Source organism: Astatotilapia calliptera, chromosome 15 (genome assembly GCF_900246225.1).
Source record: "Astatotilapia calliptera chromosome 15, fAstCal1.2, whole genome shotgun sequence".
In the NCBI taxonomy this organism is placed as follows: Eukaryota; Metazoa; Chordata; class Actinopteri; order Cichliformes; family Cichlidae; genus Astatotilapia; species Astatotilapia calliptera.
In genome coordinates, this window is record NC_039316.1 from 11,129,532 (window position 1) to 11,146,462 (window position 16,931).

General features: G+C 42.6%; 1 protein-coding gene across 7 annotated transcripts in view; it reads left to right on the top strand.

Annotated features, from left to right (window-relative positions):
* The window catches only part of fndc1 (fibronectin type III domain containing 1), a 43,295-nt gene that overhangs the window by 8,130 nt on the left and 18,234 nt on the right, over positions 1–16,931 (top strand). For 4 of the 7 annotated variants that reach the window (XM_026142269.1, XM_026142275.1, XM_026142271.1 and 1 more), the window contains 8 exons: positions 4,655–4,900; positions 6,256–6,354; positions 6,544–6,661; positions 6,801–6,988; positions 7,573–7,680; positions 8,011–8,199; positions 8,919–11,582; positions 11,696–11,811. In XM_026142269.1, the coding sequence (XP_025998054.1) occupies positions 4,655–4,900; positions 6,256–6,354; positions 6,544–6,661; positions 6,801–6,988; positions 7,573–7,680; positions 8,011–8,199; positions 8,919–11,582; positions 11,696–11,811 (3,728 nt within the window). Of the gene's footprint in view, positions 1–4,654; positions 4,901–6,255; positions 6,355–6,543; positions 6,662–6,800; positions 6,989–7,572; positions 7,681–8,010; positions 8,200–8,918; positions 11,583–11,695; positions 11,812–16,931 lie in introns of those variants that run through there. The other 3 variants (XM_026142270.1, XM_026142273.1, XM_026142276.1) reach the window with 2 other exon arrangements.

Below are 16,931 nucleotides of genomic sequence, written 5' to 3' on the forward strand. Positions count from 1 at the left end.
TGTATTAATAATTGGTGTTATAACATTCTCAAAGGCTGTTAATGTCATTGTGTGGTCAGTCCAAAACGATGTAAGCAGTAGTGATAGCAATGCAAACATATGGCCCTCTAGGACTTATTTGTACAGTTCTGTGCAAAAGTCTTGAACCACCCCATATTTTTTTGCATTTTCCTTCCAAGGAGTCAGACTTTTTCTTTTCTTTAAGTGTCTTGAGTATTAGCTCTCCAAATTTTTGATGATCATTCAAATTTCTTTGTTTGGACATTGGCTCCTTCACTTGTTTTTCAAATCTCGTACCTAACCCTTTTCACACTGAGGAGCAACTTAGCAAAAAGACCTGAGTGATACATCTGGCCCTGCTGTATGCCAAGCCTCATCAGACGTAGTCTCAGTGGAAGGGTGGCTGTCAAAAAACTATTGTTAAGGAAGGGAAACAGGGAGAAAAGGCTGGGGTGTGCCAAATTACACAAGAATTGGACTAAAAGTCGATGGCAACAGATCTTATTGAGCGATCAATTGAAATTTGAAATTTGTAGTTTAAATTATCGGCAGTACGTATGGAGGAGGTCAGGAAAGAGGTACAATAGACAGCGTCTACAGTCATCTGTAAAACATGGTGGAGCTTCTGTTGTGGTTTGAAGCTGCATTTCAGTCAGTGGTGTTGGAAATCGTGTCAAAATTGCAGAAAAATGTAGAAAAGTATGATCAGATATTGATCAACCATACAATATTATCTGGAAAGCATCTAATTGGCAACCGCTTCATTTTTCAGATTGACAATGATCTCAAACACACTGCTAATGGGGTAAAAGACAGAAAAACACCAGTGGAACACATTCAGTCATGGATTGGCCTCCCCAGAGCTTTCCTAAGAGCCGTTGTGGTCATTCCAATATTAATTTTCAAGCTTGGTGGAATTCTCCAAACTTTACATGTATTGTGCATGCATGTGCATATTTGCACGTTTCGCTGAATCTCTGTATGCTGTCACTATTTTCCATTTCCAAAGTATAAAAAAATTAGTGGTGGCTCAAGACTTTTGCATAGTGCTGTACTTTTTTTGTGTGCAGCCCAATGTGATATTTGAGCTTATGTCATGTAAATGCTCATTGGTCTAATCAAACGTAGACATGCATCATACTGTTCCAGTGGACAGTTTAGTCTCTCTAAACCACTTAATCGTGGCAGGGAACGTGGAGAAACTCTTTAAAATTCCCTATTGAAAGGATGGGAAGCAGAAAGGAAACCCAGGGCCTTCTTGTTGCAAGGCAGCAGTGGTAACCGCAATGCTAGTCTGGAGTTTCAGTTTTATGTGTTTGAGGCAGAGCTGCTCCAGGAACATGAATAATCATATTTGTTGATTTACTTTTGGGAATGGAGACGCCTGGAAAGGCAGAACAAAGCCAAATGAAAAGTAAGAGCCAAAAGGAGAAGTAGCTAATGTTATAAATCTTCATTTACTATCAGCTGAGAGCTTATTAATAATCTAATAATCTAATTATTAATGATAATTGATAACTCGTTCCATGCCATTTACCAAGCATAGCACTAGAGCTAGCACACTTCCTGCACACTGACATTGTTATATAATGGCAGTGTATACCATCCTGAAGTTTTTTTTAATGCTTTAAATTTACTTTATATATGAAAATAACTGTAATGAGATCGCATGTGTGCAAACTGAATGTTCCTCTTTGTTTGATGAAACAGTTCAATTGTATAAAAAAAAAAAAAAAAAATCAGCATGTTAACATTTATTGAGCTTCAGTAATGAAAACAAATAACAATAGCATGATTAGAACATGACTATTAATCAGTCACAGGCGCTTATCAAATGTTAAAGTGCTGCCAGGCAATTTCTGGTAATTTACAACTGCAATTTGATATGCGTCTTTTGGGATGATACTAATTTGCTCATCTAATTTATAAGTCATCTAAGGTACACAATGACTTAGCAGTCTGGTATGCTAATACATAAACTATGGCGACAACATTGGCATTAGCACTGTATATTTTCACTACAGTCTAAACTGATTAGCTCTGCTGGAAGGAACACTTTGCCATTGACTGGGAATTGTTTGTATAAATTAAACTGTGGGTAAAGTGAGTAAGTATGAGACCAATTTGTTTGCAACATTTAGACTTCTTTTTTTAAGGTTGCAAAACGTCAAAGTTTTTGAGGAGCGTCCAAGGACATAACGGAGACATTCTTGGGGACCTCAGTCTGAACACTGAGGTGTGCCTCGCTCTGTTTTTGCTACGATATGCCTGTCTGTCAGCAGGCAAGCCTCATAGCACCTCGGTCCACTGAGCTTCCAGGAAAAGACATAAGGGATCTGGCATTACCAGCACTGTCAAGTCAGTGGTTTAGTGGTTCGTGGCATTGTGACCTGGGCCAAATTATGTATTGTGACAGTTTTCCAGACAGAAAAAAGGGAAGACTGATTAAAACCAAATGGGGATATTTCTGTTTTAAGCTACTCTTGGTATCAGAAGAAACAAATGGAAAGTGCTTGGGATGAAAATTAATTGTCAAAGGGTCATGGCTAGTTGCCATATGGTGAACAATGTTTACAAAAAATACAAAAGCTATGAATGAGACACTTTAAAGTATTATTTTTGGGGTATTTTACGCTTATAGGATTAGTGCAGGTATAGGTAGAAGAACACAATTTTTGTTAGCACTTAAACCAATAGACCTGTTAAAAATAGCTAATTGTGTGTTGTAAAACTATGCATACCCTTACTGCTTTCACTTCAATTATAGGGTAGGCAGCAGCAATGTGCTGCAAATCGAAGGCACTTGATTAATTGATCATCGGCAAGTGTGAGCACTGTAAGCGTGAGCACAGAAAGCAGAGCATAAGAACAGAAATATTGGCAGCTTGATAGTCTGGAGAGTTCAGGCATCGCCCATGATATTAAACAACCAGTTGTGGCTGTCGATTATAAGGCCATTTCCAGACAATTTGAAATCCATCATTCTGCAGCGAGAAAGATTATTCACAAGTGGATATCATTCAAGACAGCTGCCAGTCTTTGCAGGAATGGACATCCCAGCCAATTAACCCCAAGGTCGGAGAAAATGCAAAAAACCCAAGAGCTACATCTTAGACTCTACAGAACAAAAACACTGAACATGTATGACTTGTTTGGAAGGTTGCCAGGAGAAAGCTGTTGCATCTGAACAAACCACAAGACTTCTGTAGCAATGTACTTTGAACAAACCACACCAAAGTGGAGATGTTTGACCACAATACATAGCACCACTAGTCTAAAGCATATCTGTACAACCACCTCATGCAAACTGTCAAATCACGGGGGTGGAGGTGATGATTTGAGCTTGTTTTGCAGCCACAGGATTTGGTCCCCTTGCATTCACTGAATGGACCAGGAACTCCCCTGTATAGTATAGCTGCTGAATCATGGGATGTACTTCATTTTTAACAGGATGTATATACTGTTATGAAAACTCTCTTGTTCACATTTTTGTATGCTTTTATTTGTTTACAGTTTTTTTTAAAGCCTTGTTAAACTGAAAAGTGTAGTGGGAAAGACCAACACAACATTTGTCCACATTAAATCTGTGATTTGAATCACACATGACACAAATTCTTATTCTGATTTCACAGTTCACTTACTGGAAATGTGTGAAAACACGCAAAGCTGACAGGAAAAGCAAGAGAAGGATTCAGAATGGGGTTAGGGCATTATTAAACAAATAGCCAGTACTGTCTGAATCCAAAGGGAAGACATTCATTCAGCTGTGCTGGCAGTACAGACAGGAGATACAGACATTAAGTAATAAACAGAGTGATCCAAGTTGATCCAAGTTGAACCAGAAAAAACCCCAAACACATGTATTTTCTTCATGGTCTTCTATACATTGTGTTTCCTCATCACATCTTCTTTGTCCCCTAACTACAAAACTCCTTCTTTTTAAGTCACTTTTAGATATGGTGGCCTCATGTAGACACCTATAATCTAATTTGGCTCACTCTACATGTTTAATAGAAAATAAAGTCTTACATTAAAGTATTGATTAAACCTTTTTGAAATGCATCATGTTCACCTTTTTACATCAGCTGACTTATCAGTACTCCCCCAGCTGTGCACGCAGCTGTCCTGATGGGAAACAGAGTGGACCTTTTCCATCTGAAAGTGATTATGGTAAACAGAAAAGGGAGGAACAGATGGAGAGAATGGAAGAACAAAAAAGAGGGAGGGGCAGATGTTTTTTGTTTTTGTATTGGAAATGCTATCGCTAAGCACTGCAGCCAGATGAGAGGGATTGTCTGACTGTCTGAGTCAGTGTCTGAGATGTTGTCCAAGATGGTTTGGATTGAAGCGGGAAGCAGAGCACCAGAAGTTATAGCAGATGACAGGGTACATGATGCAGTTCTTCAGCATTTCCCTTCTGTGACAACTGGCCAGGCTGACAGGCGGTGTTGGATGAGTGTGACAAGTAATTATGTGTTTATCAATAAGCGGATGTGTCTTGAGTGGAAAAGTTATGTGGAAACATTTTCCATGGAGGATAGTTTCAAAAAGGCCCCAAAGGCAAACTGAGCACAAAAACCAGATTATGTACATTGGGATTTTAAAGTTAAAATGAACAGTGCAGTCTGAATTTTAAATTTATTATATCCATCAGCAGGTCCAGTAAGATCTTCACAAACAGTGGTGCCCCGAAATCACTCCTCCGTAAAACGGGCAACCAGGATGGACAGGAAGGCTCAGCTGTCGCCTAATGTCAGAACACACAGGAGGGCACCTCAGTCTTCCTCTGGTCCCAGGCAGCCCGAGAGAGTTTTGGCAGGAGTTCCTCTGCTGGAAAGGAGACGCCAACACTACGCCAAGCCTCAGTCTGATCAGAGAAACCGACTCGCACGCAAACTAAGTAAGAGGGCCAATATTTTATACTACTGATCACTAAATGAAATGATGAAATGAGCAAAGCTTTAGGTTTTAGTCAAATATGATGCTGAGTAAGAAATGTCAACATGTCCTTATAGTATTGGAAGATACGTTGTGGTCAAACGTTTACATAGTCATGAATTTCATGCTCATTTTGGACTTTTAATTTCCTTGAACTTTTCTTTTTCCAAGGGTAGAATGATTTTAAACCAGACCTCTTAAAAAAACAAGCATTGGGTAGAGAAACTTGAATTGATTTTGGATTTTCTCTAAGCCACACAGTGCCAAAATTACAGATGCAGGCTCAAATACATACATACACACAACTAATATTTGGTTAAATGCCACTTAGCAAGTTGCACCTTGACCGGACATTTTTGGTAGCCATCAACAAGCTTGTGGCATTATTCTGGCTGGAGATTTGATCACGCCTGTTAGGAGAGTTGATAGAGTTTAATTAAATAGATTGGTTTCATAGCACAGAGTGTAATTTACAAATTTTCCTCATTATTTCATTCACTTTGTGTAGTGCACCAGCACCACTGGCAGCAAAACAGCTGCAGACCATGATACTACCACCACCATGCTTGACATTTTGTACAGTGTTTAGGTTTAAGAGCTCTTGTTATTGTGACCAAATAGCTCAATCTTTATCTAATGTGACTATAAAACCTTTCTGCAGGAGGCATTTTGGCTTATACGTGTGGGCAGCTGCAAATTTTATTCGAGCCTGAAGGTGTCAGTTTTGGAGAAGGGGTTTCTTTCTTGGTTATGACCCTCTCAGTCCATTGGAGAAGCGGTTTCTGTCTCCATGGTGATGGAAACTGATGATCTAGGTGTTTGCAGTTGTTAAGAAATGGTTCCAAGAGACCTTCCCAACTTGTGGAAATCTACATATTGGAGCCTGTACATAAACTTTTAATCCTGTGTGGATTAGAGAAAATCCAAAATCCAATTAAAGTTGTGCACTTACTGCTTGTTTTTAAAGTATGTAATAGATGCTTTTGAGTCATTCTACCCTGGAAAAAGAACAGTTCAAATAAATGATTAAAAGCCCTAAATTGCTATGAAATTCATGCCCATGATTACTGTATGTATGTATCTTTGACTGTGACTTTAGGTGGCACACAATAATTTCCTGTGGCAAAGATTACTGAAATAAACCAGCAATAAAAAGGTTAACAACATCTAGAAGGCATTTGGATTTGTCCTAGTTTCTTATTTATTTGTTTGTTTCCTATTGAAAATAATTTAGCTAAGAGGATACATTTTTTGTACTATCTTTAGTTTCCAGAGTGTAAACCCTGGCCGTGCCTGGTATCCCTTTTTTATTCATAGCGTCTGAGTCCGTTCATGTGGTGTCACTGCAGGCACAGAAGGCCCAGGGTCAGAGCAAACCTGCCAACAGACCAGTCACAACCAAAACAACCACACCAGGTACCTGCAGGTTTATAGAGAATCATTCTGTATGTCTTTTTTTCATAGTAGATATAGAAAATCTGCAAAAATTCTGCAAAACTACCTTGCCAAAGTTTAGAAGAAGTCAGGGGATGATGTATATCCAGTGACTTTAATATTCGTTTGGATCCAGACATTTGGGTTTTTATCTCTTTGTGTGTTGTCTAGCTCCACCTGAACATGAGGCCCAGGACATCAGTGTCAGGGTCATGTCTCCTAAATCAGTTCTCATTTCGTGGGTTGACCCTGCTGTCGAGATGGAGAAAGTTGCCCCTGGGGCATCCAGGTGGGCCCTGTTAAAGTGTCAGTTAACAAGGGGGGAAAAAAAGAAAAATGATGACAAGTAGAGAAAAAATAAAACTGAAGTCTAATCTTTCTCAATGGAATAAGGCATTTTCTTCATTTTCTTTTTATTCTTAACTCAGATCATACACAGTTAGGTACAGGGAGAAGGGTGAGTCAGCACGCTGGGAGTACAAGGAGAGCACGCAAAGGAGAATTTTGATAGACACCCTGTCTGCTGACAGCATGTATGAGTTCTCTGTCAGAATCTCTCAGGAAGAAAATCACAGCAAGTGGAGCGACTCAGTCTTTCAGAGGACTCCAGAGTCAGGTATGTGTTGACTCTGTTTGCTGAGAATTACTTACATGATATCTCATAGTGTATGATGCAGTAGGAGTCTGTAACTGTGTGAAAGAAGTGAAGGGTTATAAAGAGCCAAAACCACTGACTTTTTTTTAATAAAATGAAAACAGAAATGATTTTTTTTTTTTTTTTTTAAATACAAAAGGCAATTCATTCTTGCACAACCCTTTTAAGCTTCTTTCCTCATACCACATCTCTTCACATTCGCTGCCTATTATTCCTTTTTGATATATCAGCCTAGGTTTGGCTGCTGCGCTCCCATTATTGAAGCTTTTATACCACGTTTCAGCTCCTGAGCTGCAGTTCATTGGAATGTCAACATTTACTGCCTGGCTCACAGTTTAGGTCTCCGTCATACACAATCTCAGGGGGCACGATCTGACAGTGTATGGCAGCAATATTTTCCTCAGTTGTAGCCTTCTGGCACAAATATCCTTACTGTTTTTACATGCTTTAAGCAGCAATTTCCTCACCCTTTATACTTTCTGTTGCCTATGCTACTTGTTTTCCATCCTGTCTTTCCATTCACTTTTACTCTTCACTTTCACAAGCACCATCTGGGCCACCTGAGAACTTTGAGGTCAAGCCATTAAGAGGAAAAGGGACTGCTGTTGTAGCAACATGGGATCCACCTGAAGAGCCCAATGGGAGAATAAAAGGTCAGACCATTATAATGAAACTATTGTTATTATCATGATGGCAAAACATAACAATTATTCATTTTCGTGCCATGATTACTCCACCTACGTTGGTGTTCTATGTTGGCCACGGATCTTTCACCCAGTGACAATATTTGCATTGTTTATGGATGTGTCCTACAAAACAAAGTGCAGCATGCTGATGTCACAGGGCTAATCTTTGCTGTGAGTTTACTGTCACTGTTGGAACAAATAAAGAAAGCCAGCTAATGCTTTCCAGACATGTTGAAATAGCATCAGTATTTTCTCTTGAATGATCTCACTACCTTTCCAAACTTCTCTTTCAAACAGAGTTCATCTTGACTTATGTCCCTGCCATGAAGCCTTTTGAAACAAAAAGCGTGAAGTACCATGGAAGCACCACGACAGCCACCATAGATAACCTCACACCTGGAGACCGTTATATTTTCACCATTAAGGCCACCAATAGGAAGGGACAAGGACCACAGAGCAAGACCTTCAGTGTCGCCATGCCAGGAAGTAAGCATATTTGATAATGTAATTATATAGTCACTGGGGAAAACAGTCCTTGGAGACTATGCCACATGTGGCACAGCAACTTTGGAGTTGTTGCTTCAAAGATGGGGACCAGGTCTGTGACCACTTACAGTCAGTTGCTGTCTTCAAAACAACCTTGTCTACCCTTTTGCCATCTGTTGCAAATCTGTTGCTGTCTGAATACACAGAATTTCACAATAATCAGAAATTTACATAACTACTTATGGCCATAGTCCAGCCAGAACCTTATAGATTTAAAACATAAATACCAAAAAATTTCCACAAATAGTAATATAGTTGCTGCAGGACTCTCAATTTAACTGATTTAAATTAAAATTTTGTAGGCACTTGATAACCAGGCTTTTGTTATAGGGATATAACCAGAATGCAACCAGTTTTCAGCAGTTATTTCCAAACATTTGCCAATCTGTCTTCCAACTGGTCCAAGTCAGATTGTGCTTTTTGGGTAACAGGTTGCCTTCCACTAGGCAGTTGAATATGGTTGACCTCTGGGTATCTTGCAATTTCATGCAATCATTTGCTGAAAGCAAAAAAAGATGTACCGCCTAGTTCCTAGTTGCAAGGACGTTGCTGTCCTTTTTCCTCCTGTTGTGATTGAGCTATTAGGCATATGTGTGCATTTGAGCTTGAGACTTGCACATTCTAAATTTTCATTGTCATTGTTATTTTTTGTCTCCTAGCAGGCAGCAGTGCTGCCTCAGCATTTTCAAAAAGCAAGGACAGCCGCAGGACTGGCCACACGCCTTCCAAACAAGATACCGACCATGATGACATCCAGTCAACAGAAGTGCCAGAAATACCAACCATACAAAAGCAGCCACTCCCTGCTGCACCTGTCAACAGGCGTTTTCGTCCACTTTCCCAGACACGCTCCTATCACAGCATCTTCTCTTCCGTCAGGGGGTCAATCAGGAGAGCAGGAAACAGAGGCTCTAACAGAAGAAGGGCTAAGAATGATGAGGAACAGGAAGAGGAAGAGGAAAAGGAAAACAAAGTACCCACAACACCACCTCCAGTAGAAGAGACTACAACAATGGAATTTGTACCAGAGCCTAAAGATAATGATGTTTCCCCTGAAACTGAGGATGAAGATGAATATGATGAAGAGCCTCTGACTACTAAAACCCCCTCCCTCAAAGTTTTAACACCTTCTCCAACTAAACCTGCATTTAATCGACTTAATCCACCAAGAAGAAGGCCATTTAAGATTAGGGTCCATCAAAAAGCAGGATCCAAGGATGCATCCACTGATTCATCTTCATCCTCATCTTCCGCATCATCTTCTTCTTCTTCTGCTTCATCATCATCATCATCCTCTTCTGCTTCATCATCTTCTTCTTCTAATTCTAATTCCCCCACCTCCACTTCTTCTTCTACCTCTTTGGATTCCTCCTCATCTTCCTCATCATCCCCTTCTACGACCTCACTGTCCTCTCCCTCACAAGAATCTGCAGCAAGCAGAAAGGACTATGTAGCTCTCACATATCCAGAGTCGAAAAACACCTTTGAAAAGTCCAGCATAACACATGCAAAACCCTCCACATCACTTGCAAAAGTGAACAGTTCACAGCAGACACACGTTACACCTGTAGGTAGAGGTTCCACTTCAGCAGGACGCGCCAGTGGCACTGGTTTTGGTTCTAGATATGGTTTAGGCCGAAGATACCCTGGGAGCTTGTTAAGAGGGAATTCTACCCGAATGTTGAATGGTTACAAACCTGCTGTCATCTCACAGTCGAGTTCTCCAAGAAGAACTCAGAGTCAAGTAACTTCAAGCATACATAGTTCAGCAACGTCACAGGCCACTTTACCGGAAAACACTCAAAACCACGAAAAGTCAAGCACTCTCAATCCATCAACATCAAAGTCAAAATCAGGAGGGACTTCCAATGGTGAAGATGTCTTGGAGTCCCATAATTCTGACAAGTCACGTTCTACTTTAGAATCTAGGTCTCATGGCTCGACATCTTTGCAAGTGACAAATCCATCCACTTCACAAAGAAATGCGAACCACCCTTCCACTGCAAATACATCAGGATTATCTCAAAGAACTTCACAAAGAGAATCTCACAGTTCTGCAAGATCACATGACACACACAACTCACAGAGTTCTCACACATCATCTGAGGGAGACACATCAAATGTGGAAGGAAATGATGACACTAACTACAAAAACACAGAAAGAGAATTAACTAAAGTTGAGGACTCTGCTTTAACTACTAGAACACAACCGACAGAGAAGCCAATGAAGAAGGACAAGGAAAAAGATGAAGGAACTAAAGAAAAACCCCCAGTTTCCGCAGGTACCAGAGTCAGGCCTTCATTTGCTGAAAGATACCCATGGCTAGCTAGTCGTTACCCAGGAAAAGTCATTTCAAGTGCAAGGATAGCATCTCCAAGACAGGATAGTAGAGTTCCTTTGACCAGGATGTCATCTTCTGTTGGGGCTGGCAGACCGGTTTTGAGGGGGACAACTACCAGGGTCTCAGGGGCTACAGGTGCTGCTGGAGTGCCCTCAGTACAGGAAACCAGTGAAGATCCAAGTGCTTCTTCTACTCGTGACTCACTAAAGAATGGTTTTGGAGCCAGTTCGGTTAAGCCATCACTGATCAATCAAAATGTAGGCTCTGGCGGCACTAGAAACCCAGCTACCTCATCTTCATCATCTTCCTCTTCACCATCCATCTCTTCAAGTCCTGATCATCATCATCACTCCTTAAGTGGGCACAGAGACTCTGGTGAGCCAAGCCATAGAGAACTTACAAATGACAAACATAGCAATGAGGATTATCTCAGTGAGAAGAATGGGGAAAATGATAAAGTTGCCGATCCTATAGAAGCTCAAGAGAAGCCAGCAGAGTCTGATAAAAATGCAGAAGACAATGCAAGTGTGGATACAGGAGAAAGTTCATCCAGGACCAGACCTGGCACTTCCTCTGGAGTCCCTCTAACTAATCGTCGACCTGGTGTAGGGGTGAATGGAAGGGTACGCTCTCCTCTCTTACCAAACAGGCAGTTTGGTGGGTCTAGGCTTCCCCTAAGAGTACAACCAGCACAAAACTCTAGACTGGGCTCTTCAACATCTGACTCTACCTCATCATCATCTGATTCAGCTTCTTCCTCAAATTTACCCCAACCAGTACTGACCTCAGAGAGTGACATTAGCAGTGACACTACGGTGACAAGGACAGGGGGATTGATTGGAGGCAACTCCCACTCTACATTAACCTCATCATCCTCATCTTCATCTCGAGATAGCTTTAGGAACAATGGGAGTAGGCCTCGCTATTCCATCAGAGGGAAACAAAATAATGGCAGAGGAATCAAACCTAGCAATGGAAATGGTAACGTTAATTCCTATATGCAATTATGTGAAGTTTTTGACGTCAGTTTAACTCACAAATGTTTTAAATAATTTTATAACATCATGCCTCTGCTTATGTTCTGTACCTGTCAGGTAAAAATGGACGACCCAATCTGACAGCAACAGATGATAAAGAGTCCTCTTCCTCTCACGGAGCCAGCAAGGCCACTGGTCAAAGGTTTATCACTGGACCAGATGGAACAAAATGGGTAACTATATTTAATACACTAACCTTAGTTTTACCTGTTCCTGACTCTTTGAGCTGAAGTATGTCCAATATGATACTTATTGTTACAGTTTAGAGACCAGGACAGATCATCAGAAGGAACTGAACATAATTTATTGATATACAGAATTCACTTATGCTATTTGGTGATTAGACTCTGAGTCTGCAAGGTAGAATGAAAGATGATCATGGTATTAAGAATGGAGGCTGATTGGTTTGAAGGAGGCAGGATGAAAGTTGATTGGACTACAGCAATGAAGTCAGCATGTAATGAATAGAATAGCAGCCAAACACTTGGGGAAACCAGACAACTGAGTGAATACAAATCCTCCTTATTAAACTTACACAAAAGCTTAATTTATAACAGTCAACAAATAAAAATGTAAAAAGTAAAGAGTTAAGAAGAAACACATTTTACCTATGAAGGTTTTAAGTAGTGATGTTCCTAGAGGCTAATTTGATAGCCATTTGATGGAGGGAAAAAAATCAGACTAGTCAACTAGTCTAAAAGACACAAAAAAGGCCTCAGATAACATTTGAAACTGAGCATACTTTAAATAGACAACTATTACGTTCCTTGCTAATCAAATAATGTTATACAATAAGTACTGTTGAAATGTTCAGCACTTTATATTGGGTAGCACATGCACACAGTGTCAGATTAGTATGACTAATGTTAGTGCTGCTGGTAGCAGAAGCTCTGGTTTCTTAAGTGGGAGCATCCACATGTTGGTGCAGCCTGTGGTTACACATTGGTTGGTTATATTTATTTTTTTACATCAAAATATAGGAGATCTACGGCTCATAGAAAGTCTTCCAGCCCCTTCCCCTGCACTCCTGCACTAGTTCCTGGTACTTTCCTCGTTTCCTTTCATTGGCCTCCTCAATCCGCTCTTCCCAGGGCACTGTGAGTTCCAGCATGATCAGCTGTTTTGAGGCCTCAGAAATAATTATCATGTCTGGCCGGAGTGATGTTTTTGCAATGTTCTGAGGGAACTTTAGTTGTTTACCCAGGTCAGCCTGTAGCTGCCAATCAGAGGCTGTGTTGAGGAGGCCAGTTGTCAAATGTGGGCGCACCTGGGGTTTCTCTCCAGCCTTAATAAAAGAGATTGCCTTCCTCGGAGCATGATGATGCTTGCTGGTGCTGATTGCTGAGGCAATCTTTTCAGCAACTACTCTGAGCACCTGGTCGTGCCGCCAACGATACCGACCATCGGCCAGGGCCCTTGGGCAGCTGCTAAGGAGGTGTTCTAGGGTCCCTCTTCCAGAGCACAGGGGACAGGCAGGTGTCTCGCTCTTTCCCCACAGATGGAGGTTTGCTGGGCTTGGCAGAGTGTCGTATACTGCCTGCACTAGGAATCGGATCCGGTGGAAGTCTGCCTGCATGATGTTTGCCCAGGTGACCTTGCGCTGCAAGGTGCTCTCCCACCTTGTCCATGCTCCCTGCCGCTTAAGGCCTACAGCTCTACTTACTCGCTCTTCCTCCACACCTGCTCGGACCTCTTCCTGGAGTAGCTGGCGTCTCTCCTTTCCCTGTGCCCTGCTGACCTGGGCCTTTGGGACATACCCCAAGCCTGCTCCCCCTGTTGCTAAGACCCCCATCAGTGTTTTCTGCCTTAGGCGTGACTCCGCCACCTCAACTGCCTTCTCAGCCTTCCACTTTCTTCCTGTCCTTACCTCAATACCTGCTAATGCCACCTTGCAGTCTTTAGAATCTCTGTACTGTAGGGCTTCTCGTGTGCGAGCCACCTTGAACTCTTCTGTGAGACCACTGAAGGGTAACTGCACGCTGTTGCTTGTCCCATACAAGGCAGCGCTGGTGAGACTGCGGGGAAGTCCCAGCCACTTACGAAGAAAGCCACTGATCTTCCTTTCAAGGGATTCCACAGTAGTTATTGGAACTGTATAGACAAGCAAGGGCCACAGGATTCGGGGCAGGATTGAATGCTGGTAGATCCAGGCTTTAAATCTTCCAGGCAGGCCGGACTTATCCACCTTAATAAGCCACGCTCCCAGCTCCTCATTTGCCTTCTGAATAGCAGTAGAGTCTTTCAGGCTGGAGTCAAAGAGTTTCCCCAAGCTCTTAACTGGTTGTTCCGTTATGGATGGAATAATGGTTCCTGAAATTGAGAACCGGAACTTGTCCGTCACCTTGCCCTTCTTCAGTACCATCGATCTTGACTTGGAAGGTTTAAAACTCATCCTTGCCCATGAGATGAGTCTCTCAAGACCTTGCAAGATCCACCTACACCCGGGAACTGATGATGTTGTAATGGTGAGGTCATCCATATAGGCTCTGATAGGGGGCTGACGAACACCTGACCTTGTTAACGGCCCTCTGCACTCCACCTCCGCAGCCTTTACCACCATGTTCATTGCCAGGGCAAAGAGCGTAACTGAGATGGTACAGCCTGTTATTATACCTTTCCCGAGTCGGTGCCAGTCTGAAGTAACTGCCCTAGAAGTGACCCTAAGCCTGAAATTGGCGTAATAGTCCAGGATCAGGTCCTTGATCTTGCTGGGAACATGGTGGAGGTGTAAAGCATGCTCAACCAGTTTGTGTGGGATCGACCCATACGCATTAGTCAGGTCCAGCCACAATACAGCTAGGTCGCCTCTGTTCTCATGGGCTTCTCTTATAAGGTGTGTAACTACACCAGTGTGCTCTAGGCAACCAGGAACTCCTGGGATCCCCCCCTTCTGAACTGATGGATCAATGTAATTGTTTCTAAGGAGAAACTCAGTCAATCTCCGGGAGACAACGCTAAAAAACACCTTCCCCTCCACGCTCAATAGCGAGATGCTCCGAAACTGGTTTATGTTTTTCGAATCCTCCTCTTTGGGAATCCAGACTCCCTCTGCGCACCTCCACTGATCAGCAACTCTCCCTCTCCGCCATATCACCTTTAAGATCTTCCACAGGTGGCGAAGCAGCTCTGGGCAGCGCTTATAGACAAGGTAGGGTACGCCACTGGGACCTGGGGAGGATGCTGAGCGGGCTGCTTTGATGACCTCACACACCTCCTTCAAACTTGGCTCCGTCAACTTGAACTCTGCTGATGGTGGGGCAGGGTTGATGAGAGCTTTGTTTGGTCCCAAGTCTTGTTCCCTCAATGGGTCACTCATTGTCTCATGAAGGAAGTTATTCACCTCCTCTGCTGAGCACTCCAACTGCCCACTTCGCTTAACCCCAAGCAATTGTTTGGAAAAGCGAAAGGGATCAGCAATAAAAGCTGCACGTTTCCTGGCTCTCTCTCTTCCTCGCCTTCTGTGCCATTCTGCTCTACGGAGGGTAATCAACTTCTTCCGCAAGATGTTATGCAGTTCCTCTAAAGCTTGCTTCTCCTCCGCATCAGCGTTCTTGAACTGCTTCTTAAGGCTCCTGAGCTCCTGGCGCAGTTGATGAATCTTCATGGCCCTGCGGTTCATGGTGTAAGGGGTCTTGTTGTTACACTTCTCGATCAGGCCGAACCTTTCTGAGGCGTAGCTGACTATGATGGTGGTCATTGTTTTAAGCCTGCTGTCAGCATCTCTTTTGGCCACAGCTTGTATGATGTTGGAGACATCCTCATCAAACTTCTGCCACTCGCTCCGGCTGCTGGCTGGGGGCCACTTAATCCGCTGTTGTGGAACTACACTGCTTGGATTGGAAGAGTCCAGTGCATGGAGGGACTGGGCTCTGTGGGGTGCCTCCTGGCCGGGCTCCTCCTGCGTCTCACCAGGTTCAGGACCTGTGCGTTGCACCTCACTCTCCCGCTCCAAACATTTCATTCTAGCCTGATGGACCTTTAGGCCACGCTCTCAATGTCAATCATTAACAACTTCTGTTTATGGAGAGAGTGGGAGGGTGGGGTGTAGCCATCAGTTAGTGCTGTAAATTCTTTCAGCCAGTAACTGCCATTACCGAAATTAATAAAATAAGAATATTGCATGCAACCGACTAGTATTTCTGGTGCTGACTAGCAAGGGCAGCGACTTTCAAACATTTAATCGATTAGTCATCAATAGCCTTAGTAATGAGTCTTGACTTGTTTGTCCACCAGAGGCCATTCTGCAACTTCCCTGTGGCCCGATCAAAAGTTTAAGATCACTTGAAAAATGGCAAAAAATCACATTTTGCATGGTTTGATCTTAACAAGATTCCAAGTAGAGCTCTGACCTGCAACAAGAAGAAATGGGAGTGAGACTAAACATTTTTTGTGCGTGCAATTTATTGAGAACAATAAAATTAAAATGAAACCAACTGTTTTAGAGCTGATCAAAAGTTTAAGACCACACCTCCACAAAACACATAACCCCCCCCCCCCCAAAACAGAAATCCAAGTTCCATACATGAACTCAGGAATGAGTAGCTCCACCGTTATTGTTGATCACTTCAAAAATTTGTTGCAGCATGCTTGATGCAAGGGTTTCCATGAGGTGAGTGGGAACATTTCTCAAAGTGGTAAAGACGGATGCACGAAAGGCATCTACTGTCTGGAACGGTTGTCCTTTTTTGTAAACTTCCCTTGCCATCCATCCCTAAAGGTTCTTAATTGGATTTAGATCAGGGGGACATGCAGGATGGTCCAAAAGAGTGAATTCTCCTGGAAGAATTCCCTTGTCCTGCGGGCATTGTGTACTGTAGCGTTGTCCTGTTGAAAAACCCAGTCATTACCACACAGACGAGGGCCCTCAGTCATGAGGAGTGCTCTCTGCAACATCTGGACATAGTCAGCAGCTGTTTGACGCCCCTGCACCTTCTGAAGCTCTGTTGTTCCACTGAAGGAAAAAGCACCCCAGACCATTATGGCACCCCCTCCACTGTGGCGTATAGAAAACATCTCAGGTGGGATCTGCTTGTTGTGCCAGTAATGTTGGAAACCAACAGGACCATCAAGGTTACATTTTTTCTCATCAGAGGTTAAAACTTTCTTTGACCTTTCAATGTCCTATGTTTGGTGCTCTCTTGCAAAGTTCAAATGATCAGTTCTGTGGCGTTCAAGAAGACAAGGCCTTTGAAGACATCCCACCTCAGCAGTGAGGATGCGCTCCGAGAGACCCTACCTGACAGAAAATGTGTCAGTTTTAGTTTATTGTTTTCAATAAATTGCATGCTTTAAA